Here is a 22,220-nt window from a genome sequence, read left to right as displayed (position 1 = left end):
GTGTTTTGTTCACCTCAAGAAGATACTCATTTTCATTTTAAATTAGGTATTCTTCTGTGTCATTTCTGAGAACTATTTAAATCTTGTTTGTTTAATCCATAGTTATCATCCTTATCCTACAGATGAAACTGCTTCTAACATCGTTAGCTGCTTAATGTCCCAGTTTGTTCCTAACAGCTGCCAAAGTTTCTAGCCTTCACTAATACCTTTTCATTGTTCCACATTTCCAAAATATCAGTTCAGTGTTAAGATCTTGCTGATCTATGGTCTAAAAGTCTCCTTTAGAAGCTTCCCAACAGTCTATGTTGTCCCAAGGATTCACTGGAATAGTCCACATGCGATTTATTATTACACTTCTGTTTTCTTTGTATTAAACGCTTAATGTGAAATGTAATATTTATGTCTTAACATCTATTTTGTCAGAGCAGAAGTAGCAGATGAAATTCTGGATGTATTTTTCTACATCTATTTATATTCTAGATCTTTACATAAAGATACGACTAACAATAACTCGATCTGGCAAACATTCTGGGTGAGAAAAGAACAAACAAAAGAACAAACAATACTTCTCTTTCATAGTAATCCATTATTATTGTAAAAAGAGTCTTGTTTCAATGAAATGTCTTGGAGAGCTGTCATATTTGAGGCGTGAGATGCCTGAGTTTACTTGAGACTGCAGAGCTACTGTAAGCTTTATTCAGACACAGGTGGGGGACCCAACACAAGTTTGGGGACTCAACTCCTTCCACTTGTTTTAGGTACCTAAGTTACACACCTAAATTGGGTTTGTAGTCATCATGGCTGCTCCACTGAAGAGAAACAAACCAAATGGAAATTCAGCGCTGCTTGCTCTGAATTATCCTCCAGTGTGGCTCTTGTGTGCCTCCAATGAAGCCGTGAGGGGTTAGGGTTCCCAGGTGCCCCATTCAGGGACCCCAGCTGAATGCTGAGGATGAGGTGGTGTCAAATCTCCTGTTCCCTCCTACAGGACAAGTGGGACAAATGTGGCCAAGGCCAGAGAGCCCTATTCCTGTATTATGTTCTATGTACAGTGCTAGATGGAAGATGATGAAAAATATTTATATGGCACAAAAATTAGCCCTTAAGAAGGCATGTGGGAACTGGAGTATCTCATGCAGAGTGGCTGCATGCATGTCTGGCTTTTGGGACACAAAGCCCAAAGCCATTTTCATGACTCCTTTTACCCAGAGACTCAGAGAGGACAAATTACCTGCAGAGACAGACTGATGTTAAGTTCAGCTCTGGAAGCTGCAGAATGCCTGCTGGGGCTTGTTCAACACACTTGGGTTCAGTTGTTTCATTTGATGCTAATGGTGTGTCATGCTTCGTAGGATTAAAGGACAGTGCAAACACTGAGTCATTGTACTTGCCTATCTGCTTTAAGTTGGGTAGTATTAATGAAGACTTAAAAGTAATCAGTTGTGTAACTGTGTATTGTATAAGTGTAATATTTGTAAAATTATAGTATGTATTATACGATGTATAATACAAATTTTATAATATAACATTAAGCATGGACCATATCTGGCAACAATAAACCAAAACACAAAATAGGTAATGACTTCCTATATAAGATAACAATTTTTATTAAATAAAGATTGCAGTATGTAAAAAAGACTTTTTGACAAAATAACATTTCTTAGCAAACCATTTAAGAGTTCTGATTCTAGCGCTCTATATTTGAATTTTAATAGAGACGGATGGTATAATGGTATAAGCATGGATCTTCTTTCTGTTCTTATATTAAATTTTATCTAGCCTTTTTTACTTAAGGAACTTTAGCATTTAAAGATGTAATTCCATGAAGTTATTTACTCCAGCTATATCTAGCTTTATCTTCTTTTTTTTTTTTTTTTTTTTTTAGGGTAGTACAGTTTAGAATGAAAAAAAAAGCTTAATATTTGATTGAATCTTCACTTTGAAAATAGCAGAAAATATCAAGATTTTGCCTAGACATGTATTTTGTCTTTCTGGCCAAACTGTCGCCACATTTATCCTCTAACAGCAGAATTTTTGCTGAATCTTTCATGTTTGTTTTCACACAGAGAGTTTGGATGGCGAGATCCAGAGCTTCCAGAAGTTATACAGATGTTACAGCATCAATTTCCCTCAGTACAGTCCAATGCTGCAGCCTACTTACAACACCTCTGTTTCGGAGACAATAAAATAAAAGCAGAGGTAAGACCTGTAATTATTTTATTTTCAACTGTGATGCTGTCTGCCATTTATCCTCACCATTATTTATACGTATTTTAAAAACAGTTACAACAGAAACCTTGTATATGTGTCTGGACCAATTTTTTCAAGGTTTCACTTAAGTCACTTGTTACTGTTAGAGAAAGGAAGATTGCAGAAAATATTATTGTCCCTCATTTGGATGACTTTTTTGTGTTTGGTTATGAGTATTTCGATTGATTGCATACCATTTAAACACTATCAGTAGTTGTTTCTAAACAGCTAGTGGTATAGTCTTGATCCCACTGAAGCATTTCCTTAGGATTTTCATAGAGAGAAGATTGAACACTAAATATAAACACAAAAAAAAATGAAAAATAAACAAACTTACCCTGAATCAAAGCCTGCTTTAATGTACAATTGTGTGACTAGAGATTAATTTCACTGGGTTTGTAGCTTGACCTGTGATAGTTGTTCTATGATCTTGAAATTCAGTGCAGATTGTACCTAAAATGTAATTCAAAAGGCAATACAGACTTTGTTCTGTACCTGTAGCTGATCTGTACGTCTTGCTCGCTTGTTGCCTGTGGTTGATGGGACGAGTTCAGCTTTTGGCACAAGTTAAAACAGAACGAAGGCAGCACTCAGGGATCTGACAGACACATAGGAGTCAATTAAAATTGAATGAGTGAAGCTGTTACCAGCCCCAGCTGCCTCTCTGGCCCTCTCAAAGATACTGCTAATCAGGAACACGTGGAGTGCACATAAATCCATGCCTGTACTGGCATCGCTTAGCCTGGTATAAAGGCAAACTGAGATCAAGATCTGCTATTACTTGCTGGTCTGGGCTGTGAAATGATGCTGGCTTGCTAGCCCTTGTTACCCTCTCACTCAGCACACTGCACACCGTAGCAGCTTTCCCTTTGGGGATTTTTCATGCCGGGGAAATTCCCACATGAGTAGGTAAGCATACGGTCTGTTGGCATCGGCAGAACTGCACTGGAGAGCTGCACTGTGTGCATACATCACCCCAAACATCTCAGAAATAATAATAATAAAAATATATGAATGTTAAAGAGAAGAAAAGAGAACTGTGTTAGAGGTACAGCTGAAAGTTTCACTGCACGCTCTCCCTCTATTCTTTTCTCCATCCTTAGTTCACTAATTAGTTTCTCAGTAAAGGAATTGATCAGTCACTGAGAAAGGCAGTTAAATGATTAGAGCAATTTGTTCATTGTACAATCTGTGCTTCCTCCTGTTAGCCATAGATTGAGAGCTCTTAGGTAGCTATCACATTTGAGGGAAGAAAATGGTTTGATTTTTCTTGCTAACTATTCAGGGAAAAATCACCTAGCATGGGTCACATCGACAACAGCAAGTCTTATGTTAGGACATCAGCCTTTGTAAGCTTTGGACTCGACCTGGGAGGGTGAGAGTTGTCCTGGGTGTGGCTGGGATGGAGTTAACTTTCCCTGCAGCAGCCCATACAGTGCTGTGCTCTGCATTTGTAGCTAGAGCAGCACTGGTATCACACCAGTGTTGTGTCTATTGCTGAGCAATACTGGCACCACATCAGGACTCTCTGTAACCCCCCCAGAGCCAGCAGGCTGGTGCTGGGCAAGAGGTGGGGAGGGGACATCACCAGGGCAGCTGACTTAAACCAACCAAAGGGATATTCCATACCATGTGGTATCACACTCAGCAATAAGAGATTGCCTTTTCCCTTTAGTTAAATTATTTCATTTTCCCTTAAAAATAATTTTACCTTAATAATTCCTTTTCCTTTAATTAAATTATCCGTATCTCAACCAGTGAATTGCTTTTTTTTCGTTTCTTCTTCCCCTGCTTTTCTGAGGAGGGAGAGTGAGAGAGTGGTTGTGGTGGAGTTCAGCTTCCTAGCAAGGTAAAACCACCACAGAGTAGAGCAACATCAAACAGGCTAACACAAGGCAGCTCTATGCAGTGCTTCTCTGAAAAAGGACAGCAGATGAGATGAGGATTTCCCACTTTATTTGTTATTATTCAGGGCTTTGATGTATTCCTCTCACCATAATAGGTAAACTGTCTTTGGAAACAAGCCAAAATACATATTTTTTTTCAACAGCTCACTGGAGAATATTCATTCAAACTTCTAGTACTGTGAATTTTTTAAGAAGACAAAAAAAATATTGTATCATCAAATTTTCTAATGCCTTATGAAACTTTTTAAACTGTAGCATGGAATGCTACCAAACTATTTTATCTGTATGTATCTATCTATCTCCCCATAGCTTTTAACCATAAGTACTTTTGTGTTTATGCCATGATTCAGCCAACCACTTAAACATTTTGGGTGTGCTTCTTGGGATCAGGAGCTACTCAAAGGGATCGATAGCATGCCTAAGGTCTGCTTAGGTTCTCCACTGAAAAAGAATTTTTTGAGGAACCTTTTCTGTGAGGAGATCAAAATTCTGTCAATAAGGGGACGTTATACCAGATCTCAACCCCAAAGTTGGCCAGATTCGTACTAGGCTTTTGCCCAGCCAGAAGTACTTGAGTGGTTCTGCTAAACCTAATGGGACAAAGCACGTGCTAACTCTTAAGGATGTGTCTGAATTACAAGCTGAAAGAAGATGTTAGGTAATAGTTGTAGTTATAGCTCTAGTTGTGCCATCCATGATGACAGGGAAATGCACCAGCTCGGATGCAAGGTGGATAGAAAAGAAGCTCCAGGACGCACCCTAATTTTTATTTTCCTTGCAACCTATTTTTTTATTAGTAATTAAGAAAATCGTGAAGTCCAAATGTGAGCTTTGGATTACACAGCTGAAAAAATTCCAATTCTTTTGAAGCACAGAAAACTGTTTTCTTTCACCAAATACCAACATAGCAAGTAACTTGGACTAAGGAAAGAAAACTGCCTTGGTGGCCTTTCAAAATCTGGAGAAAGGCCAAACATAGGAACATGTAAATTAAGAAAACTGCTGGTGTTTCATACTCCTGACAGGCAGTGAGAGAAAGCAAATTAGCTGAATTCAGTAGTTAATATAAGTGTTGATGTGTAACATGGCCTTGAACGTCATCATGCACACACAGGGAATGAATATTACTATGCAACAATTTAGACTGTGGTTGTGTGAAATTTGAAATGCAATGTAGTTGTTAAAGTTTCAACTCTGGAAGTTACCTGACAAAAAAATAGCATTCATTTACTTATCACTAATGAACATCAAATTGTCACTCTGTAATGAAAGTCTATTTTATCTTGTATTTCTGGAAATAACCATTTTGAAATAAATTTACTATTATTTTAAGCATAATTTATGCTATATTGTCTACCAAAAAGGTGATTAATGATTTTTCATCAGAACTTGACTATTCTTTCATTCTTCCAGTTTTGTTTTTGTGTAGTGGTAAACTTGTCCTACTCTTAGGAGAGTTTAGTGATATGTTATAAAATTCATCCACATGTACATGGTAGGTCTGAAGCCTTTATATTCCTTCTGAGTAGAATAGCATCAACTAAAATTTAGACAAATAGGAATGGAAAACAGCGGCTGTGACTATATGCATTTCTGATATGCTAACACCTTTTAGGGTTTTACTGATATGTTTTTCTGTTCTAAAATATTTTAATTTCTGTTGCCGAAATGTGGAAAACTATCCCTTGCTTTCTCTCTGTCATCACCAAGAAAAGGAAGTAGAAATGCTCTATAGAAGACAACCTTGAAAAAGAAATTCTGTCCAAAATACCAAGCATGGCTAGGGAAAAGAGCTTTTTCATCTAATCTTGATTGTGTTCTATATGTTAGGTGTTATTTCTAACCCACATGTTGATCTCAGGATTTCTTTTGGATTTGATGATATCTCTCTAATTGCATCTTTATTTCTGCATAAGCGTAAAAGCCCTGCTTGTTCTTTTATGCAGCAGTTCTCTCAGACCAATGAGATCTGCAAATGCCCTTCTGTAACTCAAAGGACTTTCAGACAAAGTTGATAACTGTTTATGTGAAGATGCGCCAGGCTGGCTACAGAGCTGTTGAAAGTAATTTATTTTTTCCAACACACACACACACACAAACACCTTCTGGAAACTTCTGGAGTGAAATAGGTTTTAAATTTCATTTAGAATTTTCATTTTTCCCCTTCCAGCCCATGAACATGCTAGTACTATGTAAATGTGATACGCAGTCACACTTGGTAAAGGTGATGATGTTGTTGTTGCTTGAAGATGCTGCTGCTTTATTCTACTCAAAACAGTTCAGTCTTTATTTAAAAGCGTGATTGCAGCTGCTGGTCTCACCTGAAAGTTTTCCTCAAATGCTACTTCTGAATCTCCTTAACTGTTGCTGGCTGTAAGACGATCACTACAGCTGTTGTCAGTAGCATTTCTAATTCTCTACCCGTATGCCTTGTGCTTGGTGCTTAAGTGGTGCAACAGACTAGTATTACAGCAGAGTTGAAGAACATTGATTATTTTTGCTAATGTCCGATAGTTTTTCTTTTTTCAGAATAAAACACCAGTCCTAGCTGAAGATCTCACATATGTGAAAAGGGACATGGGTAGGGAGAAGGCTAAAGATTGTAAATATTCTGAGACAGCCCATTATAGATAGGCATCATAATTCTGAAAGTCAGAATTTCAGAATGCATTGGAGATTTATCACGTAAATTAGTCTTTCATTGATAACAGTGAAGAATGCGACTAGAATGCAAAAGGAAAGGAGGAAAGAGGTTTAGATCAGATATTTGAAGGCAAATGCAAAGCTATTAGGCAAAAGAGCACAAGAAGGGTCTTTCAGATTGCATTTTGTCCTTAGGAGAGGGCTTTTACACCAACAATGGTGAGATTGTGTGCAGCGCCAGAGTAGTTAGCCCTGGATGCCAGAAAGGAACAAACATGGGATATAGGAAAAGAGCAGCATTTTAGATTAGTCAGCAGAGAACATTTCTTTAAAAGAGCACATTCTATTAAACACAGGATTCATTCTTCTACAGCAATTTTTCTTCCTGTAATGACAGCTTACTCCTTTGTATGAGGTCGTCATATAAAAGGATTGAGTTGTGCAGTTTCACACGCCAACACCATTTCACTCTCATGGAACACGGCAACCTGCCGTCAGCTGCAAAGGTGTAACAGGTCACTCGGGGTTTTTGGCACCAATGTCTCCCTTCTGCAAGCTAGAAAATTAATTTTAGCCATCAAAGCCATAGCACTAGGAAGTCCTTATCTCAGGTAAATTGTGCAAAGATGCCAAGTAAAAGAGCACTAACTGCTGAACTGTCCTGCCTGCAGCCTTCCCTTGCATCCCTAATAAACCCTGGTGCAGTGGACAGTTTCCTGTTTATCTTGTATAGTCACTTCACAGTCTTAGAAGAAAAGTATCAATCCAGACGTTACTGCATGGAGTTCAAAAAATGAGTGATTGCATGCTGAAAGTGTTCATTTTCTCTTACTCAAAACCATGATTCACCTTCATTTGGTCATTAACTTTAAAAGTGTTTTTGCATCTTCTTCTATGAGTTCTTCAGAATATGCCCAGAACCTTTTCAACAAGGTCCCACTGTTCTTTCATATGTCATTCAGTGTGCATAGGCTATACTAAACTCAGTTGTCCTCATTATTTTTATAATGTTGCTGTTGATTATCATTTCTGAGAGCTTGATAAATACATATTTTCCTTTCTCATCCTCTACTCTGGTAAGTGCACAGTAGCCCATTTGATTGAAATGGAGGATGAATCACAGAACCACAGAATGGTTTGGGTTGGCAGGGACCTTAAAGATCACCCTGTTCCAACCCCCCTGCCATGGGCAGGGACACCTCCCACCAGACCAGGTTGCCCAAAGCCCCATCCAGCCTGGCCTTGAACACCTCCAGGGATGGGGCATCCACAGCTTCTCTGGGCAGCCTGTTCCCTCACCACCCTCGTGAACATAAACAGTATAAGAAAAACATCTCGTTATATAATGTTAGTTCAGCATCTTCCAGGATATATTTTCTTCTCTCCTTTTACTTCAGTAGTTCATGTAATTGCATTGTTGTAGTAACTTTGATATCACCCATAGTGCCACCAGACCCATGATGGTCAAGGATACTTATGTGCCTTTCTCTAGAAGGGCTTTGACCCGGGGAGTACATAACACATAGTTTGGGGTGATGGACAAGTGGTCCATGTGGTGTGACTTCTAGATCTGCTAGCTAATACTGTCAGAATTCCTTAGTCCGTAGTATTTGAAGGATCCTGTGGAGAGGTCAGAAGTACTCTCATCATCCTTGCCTTCCGATAATCTTCTTCTCCTGTCTTTCCTTTACTGTCTCTTTAGTTAAAGGCTGGAATTTGGCTTGTCCAGTTGTAATACTGTCAGGCTTCCATTAGAGACACTATATAAACTCCTTTAATCTCTTCCTGGAAGATGTTACAGACGTGGCATTTAATTTAAATGGAAGAAGTTTCTCATAGGTGATACTGAAAAGTAATGAGAAATTGCAGAGAGACTCTAAAACATTTGCTGCGAGTGCATTTCCATGCAAACAGTATTAGCATACTTTTAGAGAACGTAGACTTCCCTGTTCAGCTTATTCATACTTCGATAACCATTATTTTCACGTTAAACATCAGTATGGGTAAAATCTCACAGTTTGAGGAATATTTCCCCAAATACTTTTGCAAGGTAATTTTTTTTTTTCTTGATGATTATTTATATGAAGAGGCACTTACGTACACGTTATTCCCCAAATAAGCACTGGTATGTTCATGCTTTTGCTTGCCTAAATTTGCATTACTGCAAGCAGTACTCTTGGGGCCTATCTCCCCATCATGCTGGATAGTCACTTTCTCCTATGCAAGTAAATGTCAAACAGTTCCTTACCAATACACTTTTTGTTTAGTTTTTACTGGTATGAATTGTCCTCACGAAGTAAAGAAACACCTAGTGAGGCACCCAGAAACAGTCTCTATATAAGAGTTTAAATTTTTTATTTTAGAATGCCTCAGTACTGATGATTTTACAGGACTTAACCTTCTGGTTCTTCCTGATCTCTAGTCTGTTTTCTAAAGAGTTTGTGAATAAATCCTGTGAGATCCTGTATAGTTTTGTAGTATAGGTTGTTTGTTTGCTTTTGATTTTAACTGTAAATTAGTCATTAGCTTTTTTGGAATAGATTTTTTCAAGACATTCCAGTCTTGTGGTACCTTTTCATTCAAGGGTATGATTTTACATTAAAATACAGGTAGGTGTAAAGCCATGCACAACCACAGCATTACTAAGTCTCCTCTTCAGAGGTTTCAGCAGCTTTTAAATATACCCTTATGATTACTTCTTGTCCATTATATTCAAGATGTTTATTCTTTAGCATGAGGAGTGCCATCTTCTTTGGTATTGCCTTTTCAAGACTTATTTATCTTTCTGACTATTTTTGCAGTGAAGCTTTAGGTGGTACTTTGAGGGCTGTCTTTCAACCATCAGGGACTATAATATTACAGTACTGGTGTGATGTACTGCGTACATCTTACATGAGAAGTAACTGCAAAGTGTAAAATAACTGACCTATAATTATTAAATGAGATTTGGTCAACTGGTGGTATAATAATAACAAAAAGAAACTGCAACAAGATCAATTAATTTGATCAGTTTGTGTATCTGTTATTTTAGCTTTCTCTAGCACAACAATATCTCAGTTTTAGCCTATCGTTTTGTGTTGTGCTGCAACACAAAAAAATAACATGTTTCTTTGTAGCAAGAGATAGGAAAGAAAGATAGGGAAAATATGAGAAAATGTCATAAATGATGAACAGATGAAGTAATACATGTATACCTGAGTATATCCGAAATAAATTGGTTTGTAGTGAAAGCGCATGACTAAGGTTCAAGCCCTGGGTTCATTTTTAGCCCTGTATTACCATAGGCTCTCCTGTAAAATGAGGATGATAATTTTATTCTACTTATTTTATTATTCTCAAGGGTGATAAGTTGGCAACAACCTGTCAGTAAGGACCTGTGCAGTTTCAGGTTGAAAAGTTTTGTGAGGGTTTTCCCACTTGGCTTGCTTTCTAGGTACTTTTGTGAAATACCCAAATGGTGCTGAAATGTCAAATCCTTCTCTTTGACACGAACGCCGGTGAGAGCAGAGGAGTGCCGTAGCTGAGCAGCAAGTGTGTGAGAGGCTTCTCCCATGCCTCTGTTTTAGTGCTTAGGTATGTCTTTCATGCATGGCAGCTTCAGGAGGTGGAAAGTTGCTCAAAGGAGGCAGCAGCGGTTTGTAGTCCATGTGGCGGGGCATGAAATCCTGAATCCTTACCAGCAGCAGGCTCTTGTATGGGGTACAAAATCCCTTCTGTCTCCCTTCTGCACAGGCTGGGAGGGGAGGATGTGAATGCATTTCTCTGATCAGTTTCAGAAGTTAATTTATGCACTATAGCTTTATGATATTTATCTCTTCTGACAGTAAAGTGCATGTCTTTGTTTTGTGCACAGTCTTTACATGCAATTAGACCAAGTACTAATGAGTATCACTGAGTGTTGTACTGCATGTACACAACCTGTACTTTCTGTACAGAGTGGCATTTTACACTCTAGGGTCCCTCAGCGATCATTTAACCACGGTTACTCTCAATTTCATTGTCAGGATATTGTGCCTGAATTATAATAATAATTTAAAATGTGCCTGGCATATTTCATTTGATACAACTGGGAAAATATTACAGTTGTTAAATAAACAAGTTAATGACAAGCCCCACCAGAGTAACATTTGGTTAAAACAGGAAATAGAAGAGTTAGGATGCAGACTGAGGACTGCTCTGCAAAATAGTAGCAGATCAGCGAGGATCAGTTCTCATCTTTGTTCTCCTCTGCACTGCTAAGGACCTTGATTAATGCTTTGGCTTTGTTTTGTTCACATTTAGAAATTATTCCTTTGGCAAAATAGCCTCAACTGGGAATAAAGCATCAGTCCTGTGAAGTGACATGGTTTCAGAAATAAACAAACAAAAGTATACGATTTTATAAATGTAATTGAAAATCTAATTGTATTTAATTGCAGTTATTTTTTCTGAGTTAATGCTAGATAAGCAAAATTTAGGCACTTTGCATACTTCCTTCCTGTTTTCAGTCATTTTGCACAATTACATTGTTCTCATCTCTCAAAGAGGCTGGATCAAATGAATTTACAAAGTGACTGAAAACATTATTATTTTGCAAAATGATGGGCTTAATATTGAGAACATGCATCAGTATGTTTACCACTCACCCTGCTTTACACTACTTTCCTGTTTCTTCCCCAACCCCACCCCATTACTCCCCCTCCAGATAACAGCCAAATGGACAAAGTTTTGCCCGCTCTTCCCAGAATTACCTCTGAGATACGCTTTTCTATGATGCTAATAAGTAGTCAGTTTGCCTCTGCATAAGCAACCTTGTATAAAAGAATTTTAGGCAATAAATTCAATTAGCCAGAAAATTCAGATGTGAACATCTGGTGATAATGCTTTTCATGACATTAGGAGGAAAGAAAAAAAATCAGTATTGTGTGCACAAGATGAATGCCTTCATGCTACTTCTTACGGCATGCAGCAGGTGCAGAAAGAACATTGCGCTGTTTCTTGAACCTCTCTCATCGGCCTGGGAAAATTGTCCTGGTTGCATTTAAACATTTGTAAAAGCCCTGTCTTTTGTATTTGAAAATACAAGTCTGTAGGGAAGGAAAAGTAATACACACTGAAAGGCAGCGTCATTTGACATAAGTAATATGGTGTTTCCACATTTTGAATGGGCGCTAAATACATCTGCAGCTTTTTGAAGCAGCATAATGTTCTAGTGTACATTCCGTGGATTTCTTTCCATACATAACCCTTCTGCCAATTGCCTCTCTGATTTATGAGGCCAATGTATGAATGGGGGAGATTACTTTCCTGTTATAGAGCATACTTTTTTTATTACTGTTCTCATCACACAGCAAGCCAAGGTAAGACTTCGTACACACTGTGTATAAATAAAGGAGATCAATATCAATATCTGTAATTTGATGCTTTCTCAAGATACCTATAGTAAAAAGGTTGGCAGCAAAATGATTTCAATAAGGTGAATGTTAGTCCTGATAGAAAAGCTACACCAAATGGAGCATCTAATGTAAAGACCATCAGATGATCATCAAAATATTTTTGAAAATACAGAGATGGCTGTCACTTAGCTACTGAGAGCGGTTGCAGCAGAAGGCACCATTTTCTAGAGTCATGAGGATGCCTAAGGCTCTGAGATTAAAATGCCTACCTATCTATCCAGCCACTGCAAAAACCTGTTTGAAGACATTTGAATCAGAGAGTCTTTAGGTTATCTTGAAGTAAACTTACAGCAATGATGCTGAAGTTAGTCCTGCTGTTCTAGATTCACGCAGACATCGCTCAGAGAAGAGTTTGTCTCATGCTGCAAAGAAAATAAAAGCAAAAACGAGAAATAAAAGCAAGGTATAAAAATCATCCATTCAAAAGTCTGAAGCACTACTGTGCATTTTGTACTGATCATGGGCCTGATTCTTCCCTTCTCATCCCAGAAAAGTACTGCTTGAACGATAAAAGGCTGACATTTTTAAGGTCAGTATCTTGTACGGATCTCAGTTCAGGCAGAAGAGGAAATGCATTAGATCTGTGAGTTATTTGGAATACAGTAACTTATTTAGTTTCACAAAGAAGTTTGATTTCTTCCTGCATACTTATCTGCATAAAAATTAAGGATTTATAAATCTGGATAAAAATTAAGGATTGTAATACCTATTCTGAACCTTCTTTAACAGGTCTGATTCAGACCATTACATCTGAGCTGTTGCTGCCACTGTAGTTGCTGAAGAGCAGGTGGGAAATGCTGCTCACCAGTGTCACCAGCACTGCTGAATCTGGCTGGGTACTTCCCTAGACATATCACAGACACATGGTTAACCAAGCAAAGCACTAAAGAAAGGGACATAATTTGTACTCCAGACAGAAGTATTACAGGTTTGGAGTTTTCTTGTTTCAAATTGCTATTTTGCTATTCTTATGTCCAGAACAACTGAAAAATTGCCACAATTCACACACTTGTTTCCAAAGCCATATCATAGCAGAAGCACTGAGGTAGTCTACCATAAATGAAAGTAATGCCTAATACTATGGTATATGGGGCATCAGAAGAAAGTTGTGAGACATGGAAGAGAAAAGGAACTGGACCGAGACAAAGGAAAAAAAAATCAAACCTGTACAAGCACGTGTGAATGTATACCTAAAATTTTGAATATTGAACTATGAGCATTATGAAGTCTGTAAGACAAGACAGAGACAGATGCTTGTGCTGACTTTCACTCTGTTTATAATAGTAGTGTAAATGGGGAAGTGTAGAAAAGGTTATGTAGTGCAGCTTTGTATTGGAACTCTTGAATTACACATTGTAGTTGTAGCTGTGCCGTAGCCTTCCTTTGTGACCTTAGGCAAATAATGTAATTTTACTTGCCCAAGTTTCTACGTATCAAGAGTTTTGGCAAACCTTTCTTACAAAGAGGCATGTTGAGAATGCATTAATTAGTTTTTGAGACAGTAACTATCCCCCAAATATTTTATCTAAGACAGAAAATTCTCATGTGACTAAGAGATTTTTTTGAAGATAAACACATCAGTTAAAATAAGATAATACTTCTTGTTTAAATTGCAGTAGAGAATGTCATGGGAGCAGAGGTCATCAGGTGGCAGTATGATACTTCATCTAATAACTGTAAATATATATTTTAATCTGAGAAGAAATGGTCTGTTGTTTATTCTGTGAGGCAAACTATCTGAGATAGCTACAGCATGCCTCAAATAAATATCTTTTTGAATTTTCAATTAGGGTTGAAATGTCAGATGTTTGTCCTTAAACACCAAAAAAAGAGGAATTGTCTGTGGTCTTATATGTGACCACTGTTCCATGATCATATTTGTGTTTACGTTGAATAAATCCCACTAGTAATATGCTGAACTGAATATAGTTAATTGCCACTTCACAAATTTTCATCTGCTATTATGGTGATGTTCTCTGGTACTGTTGGTTAGAGTATTTGGACTACTGACCTACTTCATTTGTCTAAAGAACCTGATTTTTTTTTCAAAGAAAGAGTAGAGATTTAAGTATCATATTTATCTTCGCAAGGAATCTGGCCATAGGAGTAACGGGATGTTCTTAGGTGAAGTATATATGTTGATATATTTTTCCCAAGAATAAATGTAATCCTTCATACTCAAAAAGATGCTTAATTCTTTTTTAATACCACAGAGTAAATGATCCAAACCCTTGGCGTTAATCATCATTTTTCATTTAATTTCAGACAGTGCTAGATCACCGCCTGAGTAATGCCTGTGACTTTTGCATCCTAAATTAATATTGCTGTCGTATTATCTGTTGAATGCATGCAGCTGAACCTTCTTTAATATTGTGCCTTTTTCAACTGTTTCAAAACAGAGAGACCACAAATTTAAAGCAATTAATTTCAATACCTTCTGGGGGCTTCGGCTTTTTTGTATCTTCCCTAATATGTGTGTGTTTGAGTCACGCCCCCCAGTGATTCAAAAGCTGAAAAGCCTGGTTAATGCAAGTCATTATTGATCTGTTCATTTTAGGAGATGCTGCTTTGGAGAGAGGGCTTGAAAATTGTGTTCCTGATACCTTCGCATTCAAGCTAGGACTTTAGGTCAGCCCTGTGTATGCAGATAAGAGTATTACTTGGGTGATCCTATTAATACTTGATGTTTAGTTTTAGGATAGGATTCTTGCATGGGCCTACAAATTACTATTTTTAATGAGTATTTAGGTAAATTGCTTTACTATATGTAACTTGTACCTAGCTGTAGAGTTTTCTTAAAAAACAAAATCATGCTAAAAGCTTGATTTATAATAGGCACAGCCTTCCTACTGAGGGTGAAAAACAAACTGCATCACAGTATAGAATACATTAAGGCTTACTGACTGAGGAGGCAGCACATTTATTCATACTTTTTCAGGGCAATTTTAGAGCATAATTTTGAGTCTCCTTCTGTCGGAACATGTTTTGGAGTCTATGTTGACCCCACATATAGATCCCAGGGTCTAAAGAGGTCACTTAAGAGAAACACAGGGAAAAACAAATGTATATTTGATAACAGAAATAAATATCCACTCCCAGATGGAAAACTTCTGAGTATTGACCCTGTGCTTTGAGTCATGTGTCACATAACCATTTCCCCAAATAACAGTGTGATTTCTTCAAACACAGGAAAGAAGTTCCCCTCTTTTTCCGCGTGCTGCAGTTTAGCATGTGGAGAACAGTTCTTATTCAACTTAAAGCAGAACATTGTATACGTACCAGTGGTTGAATTTATTTAAATTATGCCTGTTGGCAGCTTTATGTCACCATGGTGTCTGATCTAACTAGTCCTTAATGACAGTTCTGCAAAACCGTTCTTAAATGGGACCAAGATCCAAACCTTGATTTAGACTCCTTAAACAAATTAGACTTCTGAGCTAATGCAGCAATTTGCATAACATTCTACTCTATTTTAAGCTGAAATTGCTCAGCACTTTTTAAAACCTGTAGCAAATTGCTTTGCTAACGAGACTAAATTACTCTATGATGTTACAGGTAAATTGCTCTGTAATAAATCTCACGTGCGTTTGCAATGTAAGGACTTTGCATTGTCTACCTGCTGCTCCATAGGCATTTCAAAAGAAATAGTGAAGAAGAATTATAGTTCGAACCGATACTTTTATCTTAAGAGAATTATTGTCCTGAATATTATTCCCCTATCCTATTTTGATGGAGATTTTTCTCCCATTCAAACCCATTTTAATTTTTAGGAATCAGCTTTTGGAGGGGTCTTAACAGTTACCAGTGAGGCTGCACACCTTCCAAACCCTTCTCAAAAAAAAAAATTAAAATACAGTGTTTTTTCTTCTTAGATGAAAGTTGTTTTAATAATGTAAACAAAAGATAAGTAATGGAAAGTTCTCATGGAAAGGATTTGGGGTTACAATATAAAAATCTAGATATGTAATAATGTTATGGATACTGTGTACAACTGGTCAGTGTGGCCAAGCTGCTGTGTGGGCGTTGGCCTCTTGGACTAGCTTGTAGCACTGGTCTGTATGGAGGCACCAGTGTGCTAAACTGGTTGTATGTAGTCAAGGAATGTCTCATAAACACTGCGCTGCCTGTCATTGTCAAAATGCCTTTGGCATTTGGTTCTGCCTTTCCTCATCCATGGAGCAGAATTGCTGGGAATCCATTTGTGTATGAAATCATAAGCACTTATTTTGCTGGTTGGAAAACCCCTTCCAGCATCTAAATACATTAAAACCAATGATTACTATAAATTTCAAGAACTAGTCTTCAGATGAATTGTCCTTTTAATTTGGGGTCTATTGGATCTATACCATTACCAGTGCTAACAGTCAATTATTTTCCAATTGCTGCATACATAACACAGTGGCAAAGAAATAATTTTATACGTTTAAACACTTACACTTTGACATATTGAAACATGCTTTCTTAATAATGGAAATGTCACTGTGTAAGTCGTGGATGATGTGTGTTATGTCAATTAAGCTGACAATTAATATCTGTGATGTCTCAAAAGGCTTGACTGTTAGATTTTTTTTTAACTTCCTTTGGATGAAGAGTTACTCTAATTGTTAAAAAGAATGTTGAAAGTGAATATTTAGCTATGAATTAATCTTTGCATTAAGACTGTGGTGATCGTAATGGCTGAACACTTAACCTCTTGTTGGAAATAGAAGATTGTATTATTTTAGAAACACTTTTTTTTGTCAGCTATTCTTAATCCATCTCTGTTTCCATTATATTTTACTTTGTGAAGCATGTTAGTTAGAATTCAATACAGAAGAGAATGTTCAAATTATATCAACTGGCAACATTTGAACAATATCTCAGATGCCCACTTGCTAAGTATAAATAGAAGAGGAAGGGTGTTTTGATTTCTACCACAGCAATATTTTTAGGCTGTTGGAATGCTTCGTTACCTAACAGTCTTTGGCTAAACCGGTTAAAAATTGAAGTTTTACTTTTCTTTCCTTGTTATGTCTCTAGCTCTGATTGTTACAGCTTTCTAATGGATGGAAGAGGCAATTTCCATTATGCAACAACTGAGAGAGAGTCTTTTCCTTCTCTTCTTTACTGCTGGGAGGAATAGAATAATTTTTATTTCAGCATTCGTTGGAGTTCAGAACAGTAGTAATAGTGAAGACACCTAATTCCTATTTGCTTTGACTTTGCTTCTGCCATAAGCAACAACCAAATGTGAGGACTGTTTTTCTGATACTTTGATACATGGAAAGATGACTCACCTTTATTGTGTTCACATTTGAAAAGTTATCTCTCCTTTTAAGTAGGAGAAATAATACTTTTGATTGTAAGTCAAAGCAGGCATTCTGCTCGAGCTGACAGTCATGGTTATCCTCGCTTTTAGGGCAAACCTTCCTCTTCCCCAGGGAAGCAAGCCAGTAGAGTTTTCACATCCAATTGTTAGACTTTAAATAGAGAGCCTGGAGGAACAGCATGGCTTCTGTGCTGAATCAGTGACAGGTAGCATGTTTTGTCAATTAAGGTCATGGACTGTAATACCGTTACTGCTTACACTTGACAATAATTCAGTTTCAAGCTGTGTTACGATTTGTACAAGCTTCAGCATGTATTTATCATGAAAAATAACAGGGAAATTAAGAAGGCTGCAAAATATCCTACAATACTTACACTTTTTTTTTTTTTTTTTGCTTTTCCCTTGGGGATCTCATGTTCATAAATTGTCCTTCTGACAGTTTTTAGAGCACAGAAAGTATTCTTTGACCAGAGCACTCTCAAAAAGAGTAAAGGCAATATTTAACCAGTGTAAAGCAGAGCAAGAAGATACCGAAAGCTGTAGATCCAGTCATCTTTCCCAAAGGGAACTAAATATACCTAGGAAGAAGTCCCTGGGTATTTTTTGAATGTAGCTCTGTATTTGATCCACAGACTCCAGTATATCTTTTGTATAAGGGTAGTGCTTGAGTGCCGCCTGAACTACCTACCTCCTGGCTGTGTTAGTAGTGTTCCAAGTCATTGGGACCAAACTCCACCTGCTGCTGGGAAACGGAGCAGGAGACGTTATGGTGTTGCATCAGAAGGTAGACACTTCTCCTTTAGACTAGGTTAAGGAGCCAGGTGGTGATTTCTCTTGTCAGCAAACATGTAAGGCTGAACATGGAGCACAGGTAAAATTTCGGGCATACTACAGTATATACTAACCTAAATTACATACTTACCACTTGAAAGCTCTGGTTGAATGTCTTCAAGCCTTTGAGTGGTTTCTTTGGTCATCAGCCAGTGACCTTAGACCTGGTCTTTGGTGCTGTCTCCTGTTCTGCAGGGTTTGCAAATGAGAGCGTGGTTTATTACCGTTCCTGTCTCACCTCTGTTTTTATGCTGGGCAGCCATTAACCAGATGTCCTCACAAAACAGGTGTCTTTGCATTCCAGGTATCTACATATCCTTCATGTCCTACTATTTTCTTTCCACAAATCCGTGCAATCTTTTATATCAAATTAGAAAAGCTATCAAATAATTCATATGCTAAAATCGTACATTAATCAAGTATATCAGTATTGATTCAGACATATTTTAGTACTTCTTGTCTGATCCTCTTGTCGGGTTAAAAAATGGACGATATATTCAAGGGAGAATGAACTTTTATAAGAGTGGCTGAACTTAGATGTGCTGCAGAACCAGACAGTAATTCTTCTGAATTCAGAAGTGACTGTTCTGGAATTGACCTGTGTGACAACAGAGTTTGTCTCCTGTATTCCCTGATAACTTGATACTATGCTGATTATTTGCTTATCGTAGGCGAGCAGTCTTTGGTATATTTTTTCTTTTCCTCTAGATGTAGCGAGGCAGTAGCTACTAATGTGTCAATAAGTACTGCATTAAGAAACGTTCTCTCTGTATAGTCAGGAGAGAGGCAGAAGTACCTATCAAAATTCTCCGGAGGAGTGGGATTTGATGCCCCACTGGGGTAAATTGCTGCTTATCCACCCATCCGAGTATTCTTGGCAAAGACATCTGGCAGTAGCTCTGTTGAGCTCACAGGAGCCATGACAACTTAGCTCCACGGAGAATCTGCCCAAAGAGACTCAGTAAGTCAGAATTACTCTCCTCCAGACTGCAGCTGTAACTCCATAAAGGACCTGAAGAAATAATTTAATTTTCTTTGCCTCAGTTTCTGTAAGCATGAACAGGTTCTGGTAACATTCATCGCTCTCATGATTTGTGAGTAGTAGTTAAACATGTTGGAGAATATAGTATTAGTCAGCTATATCATATATGATGGAAATACAAAGATGTGGTGGGATTTCTAGGGAATAATTGGCAGTTGGAAAAGCAAAAGCAAAGCAACAGAGTAGTCCAGGTAGATAACAGCATCAATAACTGAGCTCCCAGTTGTGAGGAGTGAGCTCTATTGCTGCATGCACGACGTAGCTACTTTGCCAAGTACCTGAGCTTGGAAATTCAAGGAAAGTTTGCAAAATAAAGATTGTCTTTCCCACGTACCGGTGGGTTTCTTCTAAAGTACAATTTGAGAAAATTTGTCAGGTTAGGTGAAGTGTTATATATCATCAGTTTCATTTCTGTTGTATTACTTTTTTTTTTTCCTGACAGATATGCATTTTAGATGAATATTTAATTCCCTTGCTTTTAAGAAACTATCCTTGAATCACTTCAGTCCACTGAGAACTTCAGGTTTTGTCAAAGTATGAGTTGCATGAGCTGAATACAACTGGGCTGTGCGTTACCACGGCTGAAAAGGGATGGTACAACTCAGAAATACCATCTATATGTGGCAGAAGCAGACATTTTCACTTCAAAAGGAGTAGAGGACAGAAAAACCTGTCACTTGGCTGGTCACTAGGAGATGTAAAACGGCTTTCACCTTGGGACCAGGGCAGGGACCAGGCACTGGTGTCCTCTGTGTCTAAGAGGAAGAGTGGGGAAAACAGCACAGGCACAGCTTGCTGCTGAGCAGTGGCTGAGCCTTTTCCTGCTTCAGATACGTTATAGCAGACAGAATGATTTTTGCTCTGTAGTTACTATTTTTTCTCATTCCTCTCATCATACATAATCTTTCTTTTTTTTTCACCCATGAATCAATTAAAATATTCATTCAACATATTGTGCTTTAAAAATATGAAACACAAAGATCAGCAGGCATGTTTTCATTCTGTCGTTCCTGATATTACTCATCATACCAGAACAACTTGTATATTTCTCAACGGCATTTTTTTTTCCATCAGATGTTGTCTCTTTTCAGAGGTAGAAGTCTAAAGCTCAGTGGTTGGTTCACCTTTTGTAGTACTGATGCATAGATTTTTGTTTCTGGACTGTTTCAGTAAATGTCATCTATTTCGTCATGTAGGTGGCTCTTCATGTGGTTTGCTTGGGTTTGAAAATCTGGTTAAGTAGGGAAGCAAACGTATTTTAATCCAAACATTAAATGTTGGTGGATTGTAAAAACAAGCAAACAAACAACACCCCAGTTCCCTCTGCCCCCATCCAAACTCACCCCAGATAGATGTGGTTAATTAAGCCTTGCTTGGACAGGAGCAACTGATTCCGTTGCAAGTCATCCTATTAACAGTGGTAAGGGTGTGATCTGTGAGATGCACCGCAGCACCTTTTCTCTTTGATCTATTTTCCTGGTTTCTGAACTGAAGGATGTCACTGTCTGAGCAGGGGAAGCACGGGCTCCTAAACAGATCAGTGCAGTGTTATGCCTGCAGCTGATAGATCGTACTGATGTCCATTCCCAGTGCTGCACTCCCCGTGTGGAGCTGGTTGCCGCAGCCTTCCTAGTGACCGGAATACTGCTCGGAGGGTTGGACATGATAAAATGACTACTTAAGGGAAGATGTTTTAGTTCATCTTTAAATAGTAGCTATCGCTTTGGTGATTAGCCCAAAGCTGTATTGTAAATGTATACACGTTATAACAATTTAATACGGTAACATCTCAGTATATATGCTTTTTAAGCATGAAACTGCTCTATTACTGGGTCTTTCTATTATTTATTATAGAAATTGGAATATGCCAGATAAGCTGGTAGAAGAAAAGAGAGAGCTTCTATTTGATCAGTGGGTAATTTTGTATAGCTCAATTTTGGAAACTCAAAGTCTGAATCATTTTTCCATTTATATTTGCAGTGAAGTTTGTGTTAGGTGTATGAAATGCCATATATCAGTTATACTTCAATATTTTGAAGTTAGCAGATAGAGTATGAATTTCTAATAAATTTTAATGTGGTTTGTTTAACCTTTTCCTTCTCTCAAGCCTCACCCCTGCAGACAACCCCAAGAACACTTACACATTCAACAACTGCAAAAAAATTTCAAAACTTTGTCATCATAAACTTTGATTCTAAAAAAGCCTCACCTTTCTCTGCAGTTTTGAAAATACTCTATAGCTGCCTCCTTTATAATGTCGTAGGCAGAATATTACTAGAGGTAGTTAGATGGCCAGGTAAAATGCCTGGCTTGCTTTGAGCCTTCAGCAACAACCCACGCAGTGAGAAAATTTTTGACAGATGTCTGTCTAACTTGCTTGAACTTAGTACCCCTTGGATCTTAGTTACAAATCAGTCTGGTTTCTTAAAACTAGGTCCAAGATTGATTGTTATTTTTAGAGCAGGTAGTACCAGAGTACCCTCAAGCTGGATTTGCTGCAAAATATTTTGTAATAAGCTGTTCTTGATATTCTTGACATCCTTGATCATTCGCTTTAAATATTTTTGTTCTTCCTGTAGAATGATATTTTATATCAGATATTGCATTAGAAACTTATTTCATAGGCCACCTTAGGAATGAATAAAACTTCTTCTCTTACATCACTGAAGGGTCACCCTCAAACTTAATAAAATGAACTTTCCATGATTTGTCCATCATCCTAGTCTTTATGTTTCTGCAGACTTCCTCATTTTTGCCTTCCAACTTCACTTGTAAGACTTTTTTTCCCAGTTTTGTTGGTATAA

The 22,220-nt window shown here is 37.8% G+C and overlaps 1 protein-coding gene across 10 annotated transcripts in view; it reads left to right on the top strand.

Annotated features, from left to right (window-relative positions):
• Positions 1 to 22,220, top strand: part of CTNND2 (catenin delta 2) — a 644,756-nt gene that overhangs the window by 477,093 nt on the left and 145,443 nt on the right. For all 10 annotated transcript variants that reach the window (XM_083825789.1, XM_083825793.1, XM_083825790.1 and 7 more), the window contains one exon: positions 2,067 to 2,199. In XM_083825789.1, coding sequence (XP_083681915.1) covers positions 2,067 to 2,199 — 133 coding nt within the window. The remainder of the gene's footprint in view (positions 1 to 2,066; positions 2,200 to 22,220) is intronic.

Source organism: Anser anser (assembly GCF_964211835.1).
Source record: "Anser anser genome assembly, chromosome: 2".
In the NCBI taxonomy this organism is placed as follows: domain Eukaryota; kingdom Metazoa; phylum Chordata; class Aves; order Anseriformes; family Anatidae; genus Anser; species Anser anser.
Note: the sequence above shows the minus strand (reverse complement) of the source record. Positions and strands in the feature narration are given on the sequence as shown.